Below are 17226 nucleotides of genomic sequence, written 5' to 3'. Positions count from 1 at the left end.
TTGCTCTATTTCAGTTCAAAATAATTAATCTCTTATTTTTTGAATTTGCTATAAAATTTAAATATAACTACGAATGATAAATTTGCTGAACGTATAGTTACAAATAATAAATATAATGTAAATGCTTGATATATCGCGTAATTTTCCCTACATTTTAACAATTATCTTTATTAAACTCCAAGCCCAATTAAACATGTCACATAAATTATGAGGCAGGGAGTACTGTATTTCATTTGCCCCAAAAAGTATACACACGTGGAAATAATAAGACCACTTTGTTTCCAACTCTATATGGTTGTTACTCGTTGCTTCCTATTGTATTGTTAACCCAAAACAAATTGTATTATTATTTTAAAATAATATTTATTTTGATTGTTTCATTAAAATTGATTTTATTGTACTATTAAATTCAGTATTTTAAAAGGCATTTTCGGGGCGAGCCCTGAGGCGAGGCACACCAAAAACACCCCGTAGCAATGGTGTGGGGCGAAAGTCTCAAGAGTCGTACGCCCAGCAATTCGGGACGTACTCCCGAGCGTTTGAGGTGCATTGTTTTTATTGAGGCGTAAGCCCAAAGACTTTTTCAAATTAAAACAAAAATTGTTGAATAAGTCTTTCATATAAGACCCAAATTCTCAAAAGTCGGCTTGATAATTATTCAAAAGTTTTAAAAAAGAACTGAAATGTGTTAAATTTAAAAGTTTAAAACCTTTTTTTTTATAGATTAAAGCCCTAATTCATGGTCTTTTCTAATTTTTTATCTTGTCCGCTAGTCTGCTAATATCTCCCAAAAGCAACAAATATTCAATTTTTTTTTTACAAATACAAAGAGAACTCCATTCTCTTTCATAGCATCAAGTTCAAAGTTCAAATTGCAGGGTAGTCATCCTTTTTGTTTCTCCATATAGAAAACTTTATTCTTTTAGACTCAAGTTACTTGTGCTTGTAAATACGTATAATAGATTGTTTTGACTAGTTTTTTGTGGGAATGGAGCACATATATATATTTCACATATTTATTGTTTTCTTCAATTTTTATGCAATTTTACCTGTTTATAAATATTTACTGTAATTATATTATTTTATAAAATATTAAAAATTAAATACCTATAGGGCTTACGCCCCGTGCCTCGGGCTTACGCCTCGCCTTACGCCCACGTCTTTTAAAAAATTGGTTAAATCCATTGTTCCAGAATAATGAAAAGTTCCATTTATTGAAACAACCGATTTGGTGTGGTGGGATTGTTTCCTATTTTTCTTTCCAATTATGCCCTAACTTATTAATCCATAATTCTATTTTACCCTTTACCTTTTTTTTTTAATTTTAATTCCAAATCTCCCACCTATAATCTACTTTGTCTTTGTCCCCCTTTTTTTTTTTTTTCCAGAACTTCTGCCGCTTCCAACTCCAACGTAAAATTGCTAATTTTGTTAGAATTTGCATGAATTTAATTACTTAATCTGTTTACAAGACATATTTAGTGATAAATTAGTAGAAAGAAATTTTCTTAAATTATTTTATGCGTAATTCTTGATAAATTTAATATTTAAATAATTGAGTATATTTTAGTAAACTTATCGATTACCATACAATACAATACAGTCAAACCAAACAACAAAATGCTATTTAACAACATCAAACAATGCAATCTATTCAAATATTATATTTATAAAATAATACAATATAATATATTATAAAACGATACAATAAAATACACTACAATACAACACAGTACAATTCATAATAAAAACATGGGCAACAACCATCCAAACAAGCTGTAATTCAACTTCCACCTGCAAAAAAAGAAAAGATACAACACTCCGTACAATTCGGCATAATCTTGATTCAATGGAGTGAAGAGCAACTGCGAAATTGGTCAAAACTTGTTATACGAAATGGGCTCTATCTTATTGATGTCTGCAGTCACTAGCGTCATTAGTCCAGCCGTAAAAAGGAAAAAATTTCGCTTCTTCAGTTCTTCACATTATCGAACGTTGATGCGTGCTAAGCTATGGCTTAGCCACCGTTCTCGTGCCGGAAGAAAATTATGTGTAGTTTATGCTACTTCAGCACGCCTTTCATCTCGTAATACTCATTCTGAAGATGATATGAATTCCCTCTTTCAGGTGCTTCTTCTGTCTTTTGTGTATTTGTTTTTGTTATTAAAAATGTGAGTTTGCATAATTAGTCTTAAATTCGAATAAAGGAGGAAGTTTGAGAGAATGTGCTTTCGTAAAGATGCTAGAAAGAGGAAAAAAAAACTTAGAAATGTCTGCTAGATTTTAAAGTTTGAAGTGAAATGAGGGAGAAACCATACATTTTACTACTCTCAATTTGATGCATGACTATTCTATATGATCATGAATTGGTATCTACATAGATATACCAACTAGTTGGATTTGAAGTTTAGTGTTATTGATTCACATTACTGACTCCTACTAGTTTGACTATAAAATTTGGGAACGCCATGGAGTACTTGAGATTTTTCTATTTTTCCTATGAAATTTGTTAGAGCTGTTTCGCGGAAAATATAGACTCATGAGAAAATGAACTTTTCTGATACTAAACACATAAAAACCTATGAGAAAATTAACAAGGAACTAAATAGAGATTAGGAGTAAAACATGAATATGGGATAGTGATTACTACAAATGGGATATGTTGATTAAATGAGGTAATTACTTGTTCAAGAATGAACTTTTACCTCTATTTAAAACTTGTGACTTGTGAGTGTCGCACAAGGATCATCTTGCCTCCCTTAATTATTAGTGTGGAATGTGGTTTACTTGTTTATATTTCAGGTTTAGAGGACTATGCACATTGCAGTGGCAAATTGTTTTTTATAGTTCGTCGTAATTTTTGTAATTTGTTCCCAAACAAAGGGCTGGATAGCTGGGGTCGGAGGGTCACTTAAGCATACTGTGATTTTGATCTCTTGTGCAGTTGTATTATCTAAATATTTGCTTTAGGTAATGGAATATCGTGCTTCAAAATGAACTTTAATAATTTTTTTTCCTTTTCTTCTTTTTGCAGATTCTGCCCTGTGACTTAAGGGACACACTTTCGTGTGACCCCAGCCAAGATCAACTACTCGAGGTATCTATTTCTAATGATGGGAAGTTCTCCATCATAATCCTCAGTAATACTTAGTCACGACTCTTGGGATACCTTCGAAAAAGGAGGAAATACCCGGATTTCTCCTTGTTAATTTTAGCTTGACTCACTTTATCTCTTGAATAGCAAATTAAGTGATTGGTTTGCCTTAAATCTTACCGTTAGCCAATGAGCTGATCTTGATTTGTTAGCGTTATAGTTTAACCATGCCAGCAACTTAACTGCGCCTACAAAAGATGGTATCTTTTGCTGATATTCTGGTGTCGAGGAGGTCTCTTACTGAAAAAAATATGATCAGTGTTCTGCAAATTGTCATCTTTGTAATCTGACTAGATTGATCTTCTTACCACTAACAAGTTAAGCTTCTTATTATGACGTAGTTTATCAGTAATTTTTTTTTTGCATGATAATTGTTATGCAATGTTTATAGGTGATATTAGATTTGGGCTGTTTGCCGCAAGCACACTACACAGATGACTCTGGTAGGCGATACCTCCGAAACACTGAGGTAAACACTAAAGGTATTGATGTTACTCTACTTTATGAAAAATATCGAAGCATTTCTTGTCATGATGATGACTAGTGCACTTCTTGCTTAGGAACACTGGAAGCATATTGTAGTATACTAAGAAGTGAAAAGGAAAAGGAAAGAAAGTAGTGGTCTTGAACCTTAAGGCTGAATTGTTTATCTGATGAATGTATTAGAGTGACTCTAAAATGTCTTTGTCTGAAGGAAATACAAAACAACAATTGAACTCTAAAAGATTATCAGAAGAGCTTAGTTATGTCTAAATCTTGACTGTTATTCGTCTTTTGCTGAAGGAACACAAAAAGTAAAAACTGGATGCTAGGAGATTATTAGAAGATCTTAGTTATATATGTTTCTTCTTTTAAGCAGGTCTCTATGGAAGAAATACAATTTGTCCTCAAGTCAATTGGACAATTTGGAGGAGATAATAGAGCTGGCATTGAGGGTACTTTGCATCGCATTTCTGCAATTAGGAATAGAAAGGGGGAAGTCATTGGTTTGACTTGCCGAGTCGGCAGGGCCAGGGGACGGATTGACATGGTGCGGGATTTGCTTGATTTTGGTGAGAGCATTTTGTTTGTTGGACGGTAAGTGAGCATAATATGCCACCTCAGAAGCAAAATGGTCATCTCTAAATATCACAAGAAGATTTGTGAGTTATAATGGTTCTCATAAAACTCTTATAGTCAAATTGTTTATTTATGGGTTTGAAATACGGATTGCGCCATGAACATTATCATTGTCCTTATAATCTCTGTGTTTTTACCTAAAAGATCCATCTATTATGGATGTCAATACCTACTGTTGCTTCTTTTCCCCTGTTTAATTATTTGATCACCCCACCTAAAAACTTAAGCTATTACAGGGCAAACTTTTATTTATTTAATTGTGTTTTCGACAAGCCCACTCATGTGGGGCGATCCTTTTTCATGGGCAAAAAATTGGAATTTCTTTTTGATAATGTATAGCAGTGAAACTTGTACGCGAGACTTTTGTCTGATACCTTGTTGAATTGGGTAACCATCTCATCTAAAAGTTTAAGTTGTTAGATTGGATACACTTTTATTTTAACATCTGTTGTTGACCTAAAATAAATAAATAAATAATTATTTTCATTCTCCAACAAGTGGAGTTTTTTTTTTTGTGATGGTAGCAGATTTTAACATGGTATCAGCAATGTCATTGAAAGCCATCACTTAGTTGCTTTTAAAATGTTGGGGATACGAAGCGAAGGGCCATCAGTTCATGGGCGTAAGATAATTGTGCACTTCAAACAACGGCGCACAAAGTGATCCCTATGAGAAACCGTCAATTTGTTTGATCTCAACTTTGAGGAGTTGGGTTAATATTGACATTATTGTATATCTGACATCAAAATTAGCTATATCATGAAAATTTTACTATTATAGCACTAAATTCATATATGTATAGTATTTTGTTTTTCTTCATAGACTGTGCTCTTCACTTTGAAGAAGTGTTTCATTTTAAAGAAGCATGTCACTTCTCACTTTTTGCTTCATGCGCCATGGACCTTGTCGCTTTATTGCACTTTCGCTTTTTAAAAACACTAGCTGTTAGAGCAGGCAGTGGTCCTAAGTTCAGTCTTACTGCCACCAATATCAAAAGGATTTCCATGTGTTCACGTGAGAGGGTATGTTGCATTGCTAAATTAGCTAATAATTGCGTCCCTTCTCTAGCACTGCCAGATTTTCATGCATTTCAACATACTGAATAAAACTCCAATTTAAGTGGCCACAATTTCCAAGGTTAACCAGATGAGTTAGGTATCAAGTGGATTTAGGAAGTGCATGCTGTGATATTTTAAGCAGTTCAGCAGCTATTGCTTTTTGGAGGCTTGGAAAGTTGTCATTGAATGTGAACTGGCTAAGGCAATTAGTTGAAGCCAAGCAGCTTACCTTCTGGCCTATCTGATTCGAGATAATGAGTTAGCTTGTACTCGTTTGTAGCTTTGGTCTAACCTAGGAGACAAAGTTATGTTTGGAACAATATCAATCGTGATGCATACAATATTCTTTCTTTCCCTATCCCTCTTTTTTCTTTGGAAAAATATCAACACGATGCCAACAAATTTCTTCCTCATGATTCTGGATAACTGGTTCCTAATATGAGCTCAACTGAACTATCGAACTTGCTCGTGGCTTAATCTTTTCTAAGTTGTCCTACTAAGCTGATAAACATCAGGCTTCATCACAGTTGAGTAGACCTTGCTATCCTGTAAATATTATTCTGTCTCTCTCTGATTTTTCTCTCTTGATTTTAACAGACCTGGTGTTGGTAAAACTACAGTTGTGCGAGAGATATCTCGTGTCTTGTCAGATGAACTTCATAAAAGAGTGGTTTGTTAACTAACCATTGCAATTGGCTTTATGGTTTTGCTTTCCTGCTTTGTTTCTCAAATCTTATTTACTGTTTTGTTTATTGTGCTGCTACTGAAGGAAATTTTTACATCTTAGAGATCATTGTGACAGGTTATTGTTGACACAAGCAATGAAATAGGAGGTGATGGGGATATTCCCCACCCTGCAATAGGAGGGGCAAGAAGATTGCAGGTTCCAGACCCGTCGATGCAGCATCAAGTTATGATTGAGGCTGTGGAGAATCACATGCCTGAGGTGATCATTATAGATGAGATTGGCACTGAAGCTGAAGTTCATGCTTGCCGTACAATTGCTGAGAGAGGAGTTATGCTTATTGGTACAGCTCATGGCGAGCAGCTTGAGAATATAATTAAGAATCCTACTCTGTGTGATCTGGTATGTGTGGAACTCCTTATGACTTCCTTAATAAAAGAAGCAATCTTCTCTATTTTACTGTCCTACACAACATTCCATATCAGCATCATTTGAATATCCTTAAAGCATCTTCTCGTATCTATTTTTTGTTGCCTAATGGTAAGCAAGTATATTACTTTTGTATCTCTTTGATTTAAAGAGGTGATCTAAGAAGTTTTTCAGTCGTTTAGATTCAGTATTAAACTTTTCTATTTCAACTGATAGTTTTTGTGTGTAGCCCCTCAGGGCTTTGGTCTAGTGGTAAGCTAAGTTGCTCGGACTCGGGTGCGGGTATTCGATATGAGTATGGATCCGAGAGTCGGATTCGGTCAATAGGGATTTGGAACAATGTTATAGAGAAGTGTGAAAAGAAACTGGCCAGGTGGAAAACCCAGTATCTATCTCTAGGTGGCAGAGTGACTCTTATCAACTCAGTTCTTGATGCACTTCCAACATATATGATGTCCTTGTTCCCCATTCCAACAAGGATCATCAATAGGTTGGATAGCATCAGGAGGAATGTTTTATGGAATGGGAACAAAGAAAGGAAGGGCTACCACTTGGTGAAATGGAAAGCACTCACTTTTGGCAAGAACCTTGGAGGGTTAAGGATCAAGAACTTGAAGATTCAGAGTAAAGCTCTTAGAATGAAATGGTTGTGGAGGCTCAACAAGGAGAATCAACTCCTGTGGGAAAAACATTATGAAAGCAAAATATGGACAGGAAGACAAATGGATGACTAAGGAGGTCACTACACCATATGGGGTTAGTCTATGGAGATCCATTAGATCACCGTGGAGTGAGTTGAGGGATGATTCCAAGATCAAAGTGTTTGATGGCAATAAGACTAGCTTTTGGAAGGACAATTGGCATGAAGTTGGCAGATTGGATGTGGCTTTTTCAGAAGTCTTCAATTTAGCTCTACATCAGCAAAGGACTATAGCAGACTGCAGAGATGTGAACACCTCAAGGATGGAACATCATTTTTAGAAGATATATCAACGATTGGGAAGCACAAAGAGTGGTTGAATTCTTTTGTGCACTAGAGCAGTTTAGTGGATTACAAGCAGGTGAAGATGTACTATGGTGGCAAGGCAGCAGTAATGGTTTATTCAAAGTTAATGCAGCTTACAAGAGGATAAATTACTCCAACCAGCAGATAGCCAATTGGCCTTGGAAACACATCTAGAAAACAAAAATTCCTCACAAAGTTGTTTGTTTTGTGTGGCTACTGGCTAAGGAAGCAGTCCTTACACAAGATAATTTGATGAAAAAAGGTTTCATTTTATGTTCTAGATGCTTTTTGTGTGGGGAAACAGCAGAGACAGTTAACCATCTCTTCCTTCACTGTAAGATAACATCTCATCTATGGAGAATTATTCTTAACCTCAAAGGCATTTCCTGGACCATGCCTGGGAAGGTGATAGATACTATTAAAAGTTGGGAGGAAACAGGACTATAGGCAAAGGACAAGACCAGATGGAGAATTATACCTGCTTGCATTTGGTGGACAATTTGGAAAGAGAGGAACTCCAGATGTTTTGAGAATGTGGAGAATGGGGTGCAGAAGATCAAGTTAAACTTTATTTTACTGTTGTGTTTTTGGTGTAATCAGATCTACACAAATGTTACTGACACCATTATTGATGTTTTAGAGTCAATATAGAGTGTCAGTGATAGTTAGAGACTCTTGTATATATGGTTTCAGTACTACCTAAGTACTCTTTTGCTACATATGAAATATAGAAAAGTAACCAGTTTCAAAAAAAAAAAAAAATCTAAATTTTTAAGATTCAAGGGGTACAGATCCAAGAGTCAGATTCGGCAAAATCTAAATTTTAAGATTCAGGGGTGCGGATTCAAGTATGGATACGGGTGCTGGGGTCCGGCTAAGAAAATTCAAAATTATAAAAATAGAGCTATAAAGATGAATTCTTGGTTTCTCTTTGTTTGGCTTGAAACACGAAGCAACGAATATGAGACAAAAGGACTATAATATTGAAGGTATGCCATTTCCCATGTCTGAAATCTATTTTATCTTTTATTTTGAGAAATCAAAATCTCAATTTCCCCCCCAAATTTGTCCATGGACTCCGGTCAAAGTACCCGAAGTTAGTTGACTGAATCCCAAACGTGTCCCGCACCCGCACCCGTTCCAGTGTCCTGTCGAGACGGGTTCAGCATAAAAAATGAAGAGTCCGCACAACTTAGGTGGTAAGAGCACAACATGTGATGTCTGGGTTAGTCACATGTCATGGGTTCGAACCTTGTGCAGACAAAAACCTGGTATTTAACTGGAGAAGGGTAGAGGGAGTCTATTACCGACCGAGTTTCAAGCTTGCGCCAGTGGCCCTCTGGGATCTCTCAGTTATCCAAAAAAAAAAGAGGAAAGAACTGATAGTTTTTGTGTGTTTTTTTTTCTTTTGACATGTGTAGTTAGAGTATTCTATTAGACAAGGCACCGAGGGGCATTCCGTCATCAAGATTAGCGAGAAATAAACATGAACTCTTAAGGTGCTGCACTACGAACTAATGAGCCACCAATTAAGAAAAATGGGATATAGTAACCATCCATTGAAAATCTGAAACTCTTTAACTGATGATGGCTCACCCAATTGACTACCCAAGAAATGAACATCAGGTGCTTACAAGCAGAAGCACAATTAAAATATCACAAAATATGATTGTCTTTCGCCTGTGCCTTCTTACAGAGACAGACACCTATTCACATGAATCCTTTTCTTCTTATGGTTGCTGTCACCTGTCAATAGAGATTACCATGTAGCTTCTGAAGCAAAAAAGGGAAGCTCTGTTAGAACATATGCTTTTCTCTGTATCATTCTCCAAGGGAGTTCGCAGTTGCTAGATCTATAAGGGGCCGGAAAAAAATGACTTTAGTTAACGGATGCAACTGTCAGCAGCTCTCAACACCGAAGTATCCAGTACTTCAAGTCTCCAATTAGACAAGTGCATGAATTGGAAAAAAGAAATTTCAATATTTTGTTCTTGTTAATGCGGGATTTAAAATAATTCATTAGTTTACATTCACTAAGAGGCCTGGACTGTGGTATGCTGCTTAGAAACCAGGGTATGAACTGGTTACATGTTGTTAAGAGTCCCTTGCTCCATTAATCTTCCGCAAAATCATTCTCCTACCATCTCCAGCCTTAAACTGAACGACAGGTAGATATTATCTAATACTTGTCTTATCCGCTCAACAAGCTGCGTCCATAAGGTTCTCCAGCTTCAATTGAAATCCAGTCCCCATAAAACCACCTAAACTTACATTCATTGACTTCGTTCAATGCTTCCTTTCCTCTCTACTAAATCTCCAAAATTCTGGTTTATAACTTAGTTGATATTCTCAGAGCCCTATAGGGGTACAAATCTTTTTCCCACTTACATAATGGTCTCTTATCCTCCTCACTACAGCCGTCTGAAAGGAAAAAGAGTTACTTGTGTAGCTCTTCATTCAGGCATACATGCTTCGGTCTTTAAGCAGATACTTCTCAGGATTTCTGTGGGGCTTTCGTCATCCTAAGTGGTCATCGGACGTCGTATTTCTTAGTTTTCCTTTTCCTGTTTTACTTTCTTAGGGTTGTTAGGTGGGGATGATGAATTCCATCTCCAGCCATTTTTTTTTTATTGCCTATTTAACTAACTCCAGTTGCTTTGCTCTAATATCAATTCATCAGTTTCTTTTCCTATTTATATCAAGCTCTCTGTTATTGAAGTTTCTGTTACTTATTCTCCTTCATTCCATTAGGTGAAACACAAACGAAGCTGAAGACATGTCGGTATATCTTTAATCCTCATTTCTGCTTCTGGGACATTGCAATGTCATTCTTAAATGCATCTGAAAGATGGTTGATAAAAGCATATTTCTTCTCAGCCTCCACTTTCAAGGCATTGGGATTCCTTTTTAGCTGGTTCTTCTAAGTTGAGCGTTGGAAGGTTAGGGGGCCTTGGTGATCATAGCAGTCCATTTACTTATAGTTGTCAATTCTCTAGTTGAACATGGAAATCCTTTCAGTATAGCATTCAGACTTGGTGTTTCTTAATATTCTACATAGACCTAACTCTGACGAAAGGGCACTGTTTTTGTCCCTTTTTTTTTTATGGTAAACGTTTTTTTACCCCTTTTTCTTTTGTTTAGATTAGTTTAATAATCGGAAATTTCTTCTTTGCTTTTGGTAGTTAGACTTGAATGGCAAATTACTGGTTTGGATCATGGGAATATATAGCGAATTTATATTTGCCTCTCATTTCTTTTATTGATTTTCCTGAGCATCAGAAATTTGTAGGAAATATAAGTGATTTATGTAGTTTTAGGATTGGTATAAAGATGTAGATAACCTTTGTTGCTCGGATATGGGTGTGGGCACTCGACACAGATGCTAATCTAGAAGTCAGATTTGTCATCACCTAAATCTTAGGATTGGAATTGAAGTTATTAAAAAAAAGCTAGTATAATTAAATTCTTTGTAAGTACCTACTCTTTATTCATAAGTTATTTCGTATAATAGCAAGGTGCTCTAATACTTTGTGTGAATATGTACATATATATGACATACACCTGAAGTCAAACCACATAGCAAATCAACCTATATTTCTTTGCAATAGGTGTAGTCGAAGCACCTAAGTAAGGATGACCAAATCCAATGCAGATCTCACGCCCACGCCCAAATCGTGTACAACATAGTAGAACTAAACATTTACAATTTCTTGATCTAGTATTGGATTTTGGCTTTTTATTTGGGGGGGGGGGGGTTCCTTTCGTGTTCATCAATTGTCAAATCTTACAGATTGGAGGAGTAGTAACAGTGACTCTAAGTGATCAGGAAGCACGGATCAGGAACTGTAGTAAAAGTGTTCTTGAGAGGAAAGCTCCGTCGCCCTTTCCCTTTTTGATTGAAATAAGGGAGAGACACTCCTGGGTTCTGCACCGGGTTAGTCACCAATATGAGGCAATAGTTTTTTTCATATAGAAAACATCACATGCTAGACAGCATTGCCTCCGTATTGACATGTTGGCATATATTTCCCTCCTCTTTGATCCCCTTGTTCTTTTTTTTTGATAACCCTCTTTGATCCCCTTGTTTGTTCTTCTTGCATACTAGCTTACTGTCAAAGAGTAATATAGGTTCTTTCACTGCTAGGGGTGAGAGGAAATCTATGACTTATATGCCATAACTTTATTTATTGTAATCTTTCTGGCGACTATTCGAGTTCTTTTTTATGATGGTGGTGTCCGGGCCAGCTTGTACGTTCCTCCACTATTTCACCGGGTACCTGCTACCTCCCACCAGCACAGGTACCAGGTAACTCTGCCCACCAAGGTTTAGGCAGATGGGAAGAAATCACCTAGTGTGTTTTTCCTCCCTTGGGATTTTAACCTGAAACCTCATGGTTTTCCTCCCAGTTCATTGACCATCAAGCCACACCCTTCAAATCCTAATAGCTTTTTTTCTTTTTCTGGAACAAAATACAGACTGAAAGAAGTGTTGATGCTCTGCTTCGAGGGAAAAAACCGCGAGTTGAGGTACTATATATTTGTTCTTGTTAGTTATGAACTTGTATATAGCTTCTATTTAGTTGACAATTCTTCACCACAAAAAGAAAGTATTAATTAGTACACTCTTGATTCAAACCCTGAGTATTGTCATTACAAGTTAAAATATGTTTTTTAACCTTATTTGCAAATGATCTTGCAACAAGAAGTGAACAACGCCGCCTCAAACCAGAGCTAGTTGGAGTCGGCTGGACAATTTCTCACAATTAGGTTCCATTTGGACTTGATTTATGTGTTTAATAATTTGGGGTTCTTTAACACTAGAGATTCTCTATATTTTCATCGAACACACAAATCTCTAAACAGACAAAAAGAATTTCTATCAAACCTTGGACCTAATAAAAGTGTATAGCCTTAATCCCAACTAGATGGTATTGCCTGCATAGAACTTTTTTGTTGCACTGTATTCTACTTTTTGGTAAGTATTTGTGGACCCCGTTAGATTGTAAGTCTTTTGAGACACTTCCTCCCCCATGATTTAGGTCTATCTTGTCTTACACATTCTCTACAAGTTATATAATTTGTTTCCTTCAGATTTCAACCATCGAGGTAAATAATGCTGAAAGAGAATATTCTTTTTGCTTTTGAGGATAGGAAAACATGTAATCTAATCATCATCATCATCATTAATATTATTATTTTGATAAAGTCCTTTAAACTACTTAATTGCATTTATTTCCCAATGGCAGAAATCTGTACAGTGATTGGACCATATCCGACTTGGTTGTTGCAAAATATTAAATATCCAAATAAAGGAAAGATGATTCTAACTGAATTGGATTGTCACTTGGCAACCTTTCTTGCAAAATGTGCCAAAGTCTATTACTTTAGTCTCTCTCCATTCATAACAAGTTCCTTTGAAGTAAGCATGAGCCTTCATTAATCTGATTCATTACTATTGTGTTCTGAGTTGTAGCAATGCGCAAGATCGACTAAAGATAACTGCTTTCAGATGGGATTAAGGAGATGTTGCGAGGTCTACTTGATATTTTGCAAACAATTATACTATGATGCTCGGACTTTCCAAAAATGTTGCCAGGTGCATCTCGGATCCTCCAAAATTAGTGCATTTTTGGAAGATCCGACACTGGTGTGACAGCTGTTTTCAAGAGTTTGCGCAACATAGCAATCATGTTAGGATGTTCTCGTAAGTGTATAAGATAATAACAATTTGGTGCAAATCTAATTACTCTAACGATCTGATATGAATAAAATATCAAGGGGAAAAAGTCAAAATTTGCCCCTATCTTTTGCCATTTGGGTTAAATATGCTCTTTTACCCGTCGGCTCATAGATGCCCTCGCGTTAAAGATGGGGTCATTTATGTCCCTGTCACTAGTGACCCTCCTAGGGGACTGGTGGGGGTTGACATGGATCTGATGTGACATACCACGTGGTTTCCATGTGGGAATAATTTGCCATGGTGGAAACAATTTCCATTTATCCCCTTTTCCCACTACCCTCCCCTCTCCTACCCCTCCTCTTCCCTCCTTCCCTTTACCATTGCTACCACCGCTACCACCATTTCCTCCCCCTTCCATCACCACTAGCCCTTCCTCATCTTCGTCCTCTATCGTCATCACCTCTCCTACTCCCTTCAACAAACACCGCCAAAAACCATGATCCTTACGTTATTCCACAATCCTTTCTCCTTCACACCCATTCACAAGATATATCCCCCAATTCTATTTTTTCGTTCATCTACATCTACAAAAAACCCAACAATTATATGTAAAAAGGAGCTCGTTGTGAAAATAGAAACCCGGATTCATGCACCCCAAAATCAGCCATTAAATTCTTATTAAGAGATCCCTACATAAATTGATGGATTTGACCCCCTTTCCTTGATGTGGATGGATTTCATGGTGAGAGGCGGATATGACACCCTTTTGCTAATGTAATTTCATGCTGAGAGACGGATCTTTGGGTTCTTCCACCAATTTATTTTATTTTATTTTAATTTTCTGTGATATAGTATTTCTCCCATCTGACTAAGTCTTGGTGAATAGAATTATCCGGAACTTGTGATGGGTGGGAGGTAGCAGGTACCCTGTAGAATTAGTCGAGATGTGCGCAAGCTGGTCCGGATACCACCTTTAATTAAAAAAAGATGGTATCTTTATGCAAAGGATGTTTTTGGTAGGACCTTTTGTTTGGGCATTCATTGAGGTATTTATTTCCGTGTGTTAATGGAGGCGGTAGTGGTGTGGTAGTAACTAGTAAGGAGGAGGATGCTGGTGTTAATAATTGTGGCAGTGTATCTCGATGAAGAAGAGATGGAGGGGGTGGATGATGATTGTGAAAGTTCCACATCGGTGCTTTAAGGGATGTGTGATCTCCTTAATATGGCTTGGGTAATTCTCATCTCATGAGCTAGCTTTTGAGGTTGAGTTAAACCCAAGATCTATTTCTTTACATGGTATAAGAGCAGGATCGATCCAAATTCTTGTTTCTCAATGTTGAGCCTCCATATTAAATTGCCCACGCTCCACATGTCCGGCCCTGGGCGTGAGGGGTGGTGTGAAGAGTCCCACATTGGTGCTTTAAGGGATTGGTGGTCTCGTTAATATGGTCTGGACAATCCTCACCTCATGAGCTAGTGTTTGGGTTTGATTTAAGCCCAAAGTCCATTTCTTTAACAATGATCATCCCTATAATGGTGGTGGTGATAATGGTGAGGTAGGTGGTGGTGGAAGAAGGGCTGGACTGGAGGGGGAAGGGGAGGAAGTGGGGGAGGAAGAAAAGATATGGGTGTTGTAAATCTTGCCAATGTGGTAAAATATCAATGACAAATCAGTCCAGTCAGCACATCTTGGAGGGCCATTGGTGACGGGCATAATGAGCCGAAACAAAGGATATATTTAGATCAAATCACAAACGACGGGGGCAAGTCTGAACGTTTTCCCAAATATCAACACCACTTTGAATAATTTCATTATTTTCCACTTTCTGGGGATTGCTGGTGGGGCCATTAGAGGGAAGGAAAGAAGGCAACTTCTAAATCTTCAACAAAAATGTTATTACATTTTCTCTACATAAATGGGCTTAGATGAAGTATAATACGATGTAATTATTTCAGCTACTGTTTTAACTTTTGAAAGCATCAACCTGTGAAAGAGCATGCAGAAGTAAGCAGCAAAGTTATAGAGATTACTTGCTTTAGGTTAGGATTATACAATTGCATGTTTTTCTTCTGAGTGCAGCTGAATGCCTAATTGGTGCCAACTTACTGAAAATCTTTGTTTCACAGGTTAGGCGGAGAACTCAGCAATTACAGGTTGTAATTGAGAGATGGAAAACAAAGGACTAAATCTTATTAACTTCCAGCACTGCTCTACTGGTACACAAATATATCGATCATGCATATACCAATATTTCTTTATTTTGCGGGCATGTGAGAAGAATAAGAGTCACTTATGTCAGAAGTTTTTTTAGCAAAAAGACAGATCCTGCCATCATCATCTACCTTATCCAAGTAAGATACAAATGGAATTTTCAGGCATGATTATCCACCTTATAGTTCGAAATAGAAGCTGGCCCTGCTAGAGTGTACGATTACAACTAGGCCTCAAATACAATCAAATTGGAGTCGGCAATATGAGTTCTCAGTGTCCATGTCGCTCCATTCATGCTAGTCAATCCAATATTATAAAAAATTAGTTGTCCAATCCTTGGTGGATAAAGTTACCTGATACCTGTTGATGGTGGGAGCTAACAAGTATCCGGTGGAATTAGTTATACACAATTCGGATATATTCGAGAATCCTAACTGATTTACGCTATTCGGGTAGTCAAATTTCGGTTATATGGTTCGGATATGGGAATAGGATTTAAATTTCGGATATACATTCGGATACGGTTTGGCACAATTTTAAACTAATCCGATCCGAAATCTAATATATGTATATACATATAAAAGCTGGCCTAGGGTACTGCTAAATGGTGGAACTATCTATTATGTTAATTTGCAGTGCTTCTGCGGTACTGCTAGACATTGGTTTCTATTATGGGCAGCAACTGTCATGGGCTGCAAGCAACTATTAATATTAAGTTTTCTACTATGGACTTCAGTGGTTCAACCTATTGACTATATGTTGATGATGTTTTTGCACCAGCTAAGATTATTTATGTATGTTTATAATCTGAAAAATGCAGATGATATGTGCAGCAATTATTATGTTTACCAGTCTGGTGTGCCAATAACATTTTTTTGCTAATTAAGAAGCTCAAGATCACATGGTTTTGAAGGTCTGATAAGGCTCACAATCCAAACCGAAAACCAATATAATTATACGACCCGAACAACAAAAATCCGAATCGATCTGAGTCTAATTCAATTCGAATGCGGATTACATTTTAGGAAATCCGAAATAGTAATCCGACAATGCCTAAATCCGATCCGATTCGTCCTATGCACATGTCTACATGCGCAAGTTGACCCAGACACCACGGTTATAAAAAAAATTATTATGAAAAATTAGTTTCTCTATCATTCGAAGTTCTCCGCATTTTTAGTTTCAAGCTTTAATGGACAGAGTTACCTGGTACCTGTTGCTAGTGGGAGGTAATAAATATCCCCTGGATTTAGTTGAGGTGCGAGCAAGCTAGTCCCGACACCACGATTATAACAAAATATTATAAGAATTTAGTCTCTCTATAATTCGAAGTTCTCTGCATTTTCAATTGTCATATAAATATCTAACAAGTCTAAAAGACACCTAACAAACATTGAACCCAAATTAAGTGGTAGTATCATGACCAGAACTTGATCTCAGCTAATTGGTGTCGCCTAAAGGGTACACGTAATCTGGACTTTTTCTATGAACAATATGACAATGGTTGTTTTATATCTAGCTAACAATGGTCCATGCCCCTTTTCCTACTTTCTCTCAAGTCTTAGTATGTGTCGACTACTATGCTCTGGAGTAGGTTTAGAAGAAACATGATTGAGTTTCTAAGATGTTTCAGCTTGTAGGATTTGTTTCTACATTCAATTGAGAGAGCTGTAGCATCTCTTGGTTGTTATTATGCTTTGGTTCCTGTTGACAATATATGTACTAGGATTTCGTCTCAGATTTGGTCGTTGACTTAACAAGGGACCTCTTTTCTTCATCTTCAATTCATTAGATGTTATGAAGTTCTAAAGATGAAATGATAGCAGGTCTCTGACTCTCTAATGGCATTTGAAAAGAACTTACCGCCCTATTTAGTTCAATTT

At 36.8% G+C, this 17226-nt stretch overlaps 1 protein-coding gene across 12 annotated transcripts; it reads left to right on the top strand.

Moving 5' to 3' along the window:
- Positions 1–1770: 1770 nt before the first annotated feature.
- LOC107760479 (uncharacterized protein ycf45) lies at positions 1771–15510 on the top strand. Of its 12 annotated transcripts, none has more exons than XR_012697409.1 (10): positions 1771–2127; positions 3035–3097; positions 3546–3623; positions 4014–4231; positions 5929–6001; positions 6134–6418; positions 11242–11385; positions 11928–11978; positions 12925–13155; positions 15259–15510. XR_012697409.1 is itself a non-coding variant. In XM_075226715.1 (10 exons), exons 1-10 carry the CDS (start codon positions 1897–1899, stop codon positions 15316–15318), a joined length of 1326 nt encoding a protein of 441 aa, XP_075082816.1. In that variant the 5' UTR covers positions 1771–1896; the 3' UTR covers positions 15319–15510. The 12 variants fall into 12 exon arrangements, 8 of the variants coding, with proteins under 8 accessions (XP_075082816.1, XP_075082818.1, XP_075082817.1 ...); XM_075226715.1 differs by having other exon boundaries at positions 12925–13047; XR_012697410.1 differs by lacking the exon at positions 12925–13155 and adding an exon at positions 10203–10233 and having other exon boundaries at positions 1773–2127.
- The last annotated feature ends 1716 nt before the right edge of the window (positions 15511–17226 follow it).

Source organism: Nicotiana tabacum, chromosome 12 (genome assembly GCF_000715075.1).
Source record: "Nicotiana tabacum cultivar K326 chromosome 12, ASM71507v2, whole genome shotgun sequence".
Taxonomy (NCBI): domain Eukaryota; kingdom Viridiplantae; phylum Streptophyta; class Magnoliopsida; order Solanales; family Solanaceae; genus Nicotiana; species Nicotiana tabacum.
This window is presented reverse-complemented; position numbering and strand designations above follow the sequence as displayed.